The sequence below is a fragment of the Pteropus alecto genome, unplaced genomic scaffold (assembly GCF_000325575.1).
Source record: "Pteropus alecto unplaced genomic scaffold, ASM32557v1 scaffold96, whole genome shotgun sequence".
Taxonomy (NCBI): domain Eukaryota; kingdom Metazoa; phylum Chordata; class Mammalia; order Chiroptera; family Pteropodidae; genus Pteropus; species Pteropus alecto.
The window spans coordinates 1,092,250-1,095,506 of record NW_006438979.1 but is presented as its reverse complement, the minus strand read 5'-3'; the positions used below and the strand labels follow the sequence as shown (position 1 = coordinate 1,095,506).

Here is a 3,257-nt window from a genome sequence, read left to right as displayed (position 1 = left end):
TCCTCCCCCCTAGTTCCCCTGACCTGCATGCACGAAGGCCACCACCCTTGGGCTGACGGCTGCTCTGCACAGGTAAGGCAGGTGGGAGAACACCTGTCTACCCCACACTTTGTCATTCTTTTCCTAGCAGTGGATTCCTGAGTCACAAGGTCGCGGCTACATTTAGGACTCCTAAGAGGAACTGTCTAAGAAAGTTCGATGCATCTTAAGCCATTGTGTAATGCGGGCGTCTGGTTTGACTACGTCATGATTCTGCTCAGTCGTCTGCTACGTTTTCCTGCCGTGTGTGCTTCGTGTGCCCCTGACTTTGTGAATCGATCACGTCCCCTGTCTTCCGTTGCCTATCTTTTGTCATCTCATCCTTACGAAAAAACTGTCCCAGAATTATTTTTACACAACTTTTTCTACAGTTTGTTTTTTTTTTTAATTCATAAAGCGTATCTTCTTAGAGCAGTGACGGAGGTTCAGGGTGAAGTTGAGGGGAGGGCGCGGGGTGTTCCCCGATGCCCCCTGCCCCCGGCGCACACAAACTCCTTGCCCGAGCGGCACCTTCGCTTCGACGGGCGAACCCGCCTCGATTCGTCGTTCCCGGCAAAGTGCACGGTTTACACTCGCGTTCGCTCTGGCCGTGGCACGTTCTGTGGATGCGCACAGCGTGAAATGACGTGGACGCGCTACTATAGCGTCACACAGAGTGGCTTTGCTGCAGCCGTTTATCCCTTCTCCCTCCCCCGCGGCCCCCGGCGGCCACTGACCTATTTATTGTGTCTAGTTTGTCGATCCCCACGAAGTGGCTCGCTGGCATTCGGTCAGGATCGCGTTGACTGTGTGGATCAAACTGGGAAGAACCACAATTCTCGGTTGTTTTTTTGTTTGTTTGTTTGTTTTTAATCTAAATATCATGAGTATCAGACCCAGTATGTTCTCTGAACAATCAATAAATCGCGATGCCCCTCTCAGGCAAGGAACCACCGTCACTGCAAGTTTTACGTGCTTATGAAATGCGAAGCGTCAAACTACACCGTCCACGTCACCCTGAGGGACGGCTCCGTGTTCTCCACGTGGATTCAGTACCTGGAGCAAGGTGAGCGGTTCTTTGCTTTCCTCCTGGACTATTTGCTTTCCACCGCGGGCGAGTCTTCTGAATATGGACATATTTGTTACCTTGGATGGATCTCAGGGGGGGAAAGGCTAAGTGACAAAAAGAAAAGAACAGCCCCTTTCTAATGACAAAGCTGTAGCTGTGGGGAGCAGAGCATTGGCTGGCAGGGGCGCAGCCGGGAGGGCAGTGGCTGACGCATAAGGCAAGGGCCACGTGGGGACCCTTCGAAGAAGGGGCGTGTCCTGTCTCTTGAGCGCATGCGTGTCGACAGCCTGGCCGAGTCGTTGTCCTAAAGTTTTGCCGGAAGGTGCATCACTCGGTGGGGAGACCTGGGGGACGTCCGCACCCATGTGTCTGTGTTGTTCCTTGTAAGCGCATGGGGAGTCGCGAGAACCTCGAAATCCTCATGTTGTCCTAAATAGGGGCTCGCTTTTTGTTGTTGTTAATTTCTTTGCCAAGCCAGAAGGGGAGCCTGGGTCGGCGGCCGAACACCTGGACTGCTGGGTGCACGACGTCCACGTCCTGACGTGCAGCTGGCAGGTGGGCAGGGAGGCCCCGAGGGACGTCCAATATCACTTGTACCTGGAGAATGTGAAGTAGGTGTGACCTGGGTGTGGCGGGGCTCCCGGGCACGGGCCCCGGCTCATCGCTAAACGTGCCCTTGGTTACCGCAGCACTGAGCAGCGGTGGCCGTGTCCACAGTACACAGCCAACGACCAGGGGACATACGTCCAGTGTCGCTTCGGTAACATCTCTGGGTTCGCCAGCACCCAATACCGCTTACTGGTGAACGGAACCAGCAAGGACTCCAGAATACGCTGCTCGGAACTCGTCACCCCTTTGTCCTACATCGGTGAGTAGGGCCCCACGACACTGCTGCTGATCTCAGAGTCAGAGCCCTTCCAAAGTGACAGGCGACAAGCGAGTGTCTGAGATCACGGAGAACGGCTGTTGGGGACGCGCTGACTCCAGCAGAAGCCCAGACAGGGTCCCGATGAGGGGACATGGGCAGTGGGTGTCTCTGAGAAAGGGGAGGGGACAGCGACGTGGATATCGGTGCAGATCACGTGATACGGTGACGCCGACTCTAAGCAGTGTCTTTAATCCTCAGTCCAGAGTCACCGGTGCTGGAGTCGTGACATCTGCTTTCTTGTCATCTTTGCAAACAGTCCTTTGGGACACCAGGTTGCCCAGGCCCCATCCAAAGGTGACTCTGTGCTGCTTTAACATCCCGAGTGGTTGAGGATGAGACGAGCAGGCGGCTCCCCTGAGACGGCCGCTGCGGCTCCCTTTCCGAGGCTGCGTGTGTGATTATTTACGCTGCCTTCACGCTCAATGCTCGGCTTCGAGATGCTGCTGTCACACGCTGCCTTCTGTAACAAAATGCCAGGCGGGGCGGCTTAAACGACAGACATTTAGGTCTCACGGTTTGGAGGTGGGAAATCTGGGACCAGGGAGCCAGCAGGGTCGGCTTAAGTGACACTGTCTGCCTGGCCTTCTCACCTGGAGGAGAGAGCTCTGGTCCCTTTTACTTATAAGGACAGTGAGCCCACGGCTGGGGCTCCGCCCTGATCCAAGGCTGATCCCCTCCCAAAGGCCCTGCCATCCAGCACGGTTGACTGGGGGTCAGACCTTCGGACACACACGCTTTCAGCTCATAGCACCTGCTACGTGTTCGGTGCACCTGCCACAGTACCGTACTTGCTTCTATAGAGTTCCCATCACCCACGAAACGGGGGGCGCCACAGCCCCCTTCGGGGCGGATCACCCTGAGGCTGGGGGGGCATGAGCTGGTCGCACTCCCCTCTCGGGGTCCGTGCCCCGATGCCGACGGGTTTTTGCCGCGCGAGCCCGTGTCAGTGATCTGTCCCTCAAACTAGCGTCTCCCAGATTGTGACGGCCTCAAGACCCACGGACGCTGCGGCCGCCCTGGCCTGCCCCCTGGTGGTGAGGACGCACGTGGCTTGCGGGGCCGGGACAGGCGCCACCCAGCTGCTGTCTGGGACTGGCCTCCACGCCCAGCCTCACCTGGCGGGTCCGGTTCTGACAGGAGTGGCCTCTCGAGCAGACGGCCTGCGTTGTTCCTCCTCCACGGAGGACCCCAGAGCCAGGGGTCCTGGTGCAGACCAGGCAGCAGACGGCCTGGGCCCCGACA

General features: G+C 57.5%; 1 protein-coding gene across 1 annotated transcript in view; it reads left to right on the top strand.

The window, feature by feature from the left end:
• The first annotated feature begins 882 nt into the window (after positions 1–882).
• IL3RA (interleukin 3 receptor subunit alpha) overlaps positions 883–3,257 on the top strand; it is a 9,884-nt gene continuing 7,509 nt past the window's right edge. Inside the window, exons 1-3 of the mRNA XM_025049763.1 lie at positions 883–1,084; positions 1,566–1,693; positions 1,724–1,955. Of these exons, the coding sequence (XP_024905531.1) occupies positions 997–1,084; positions 1,566–1,693; positions 1,724–1,955 (448 nt within the window). The 5' untranslated portion in view covers positions 883–996. The remainder of the gene's footprint in view (positions 1,085–1,565; positions 1,694–1,723; positions 1,956–3,257) is intronic.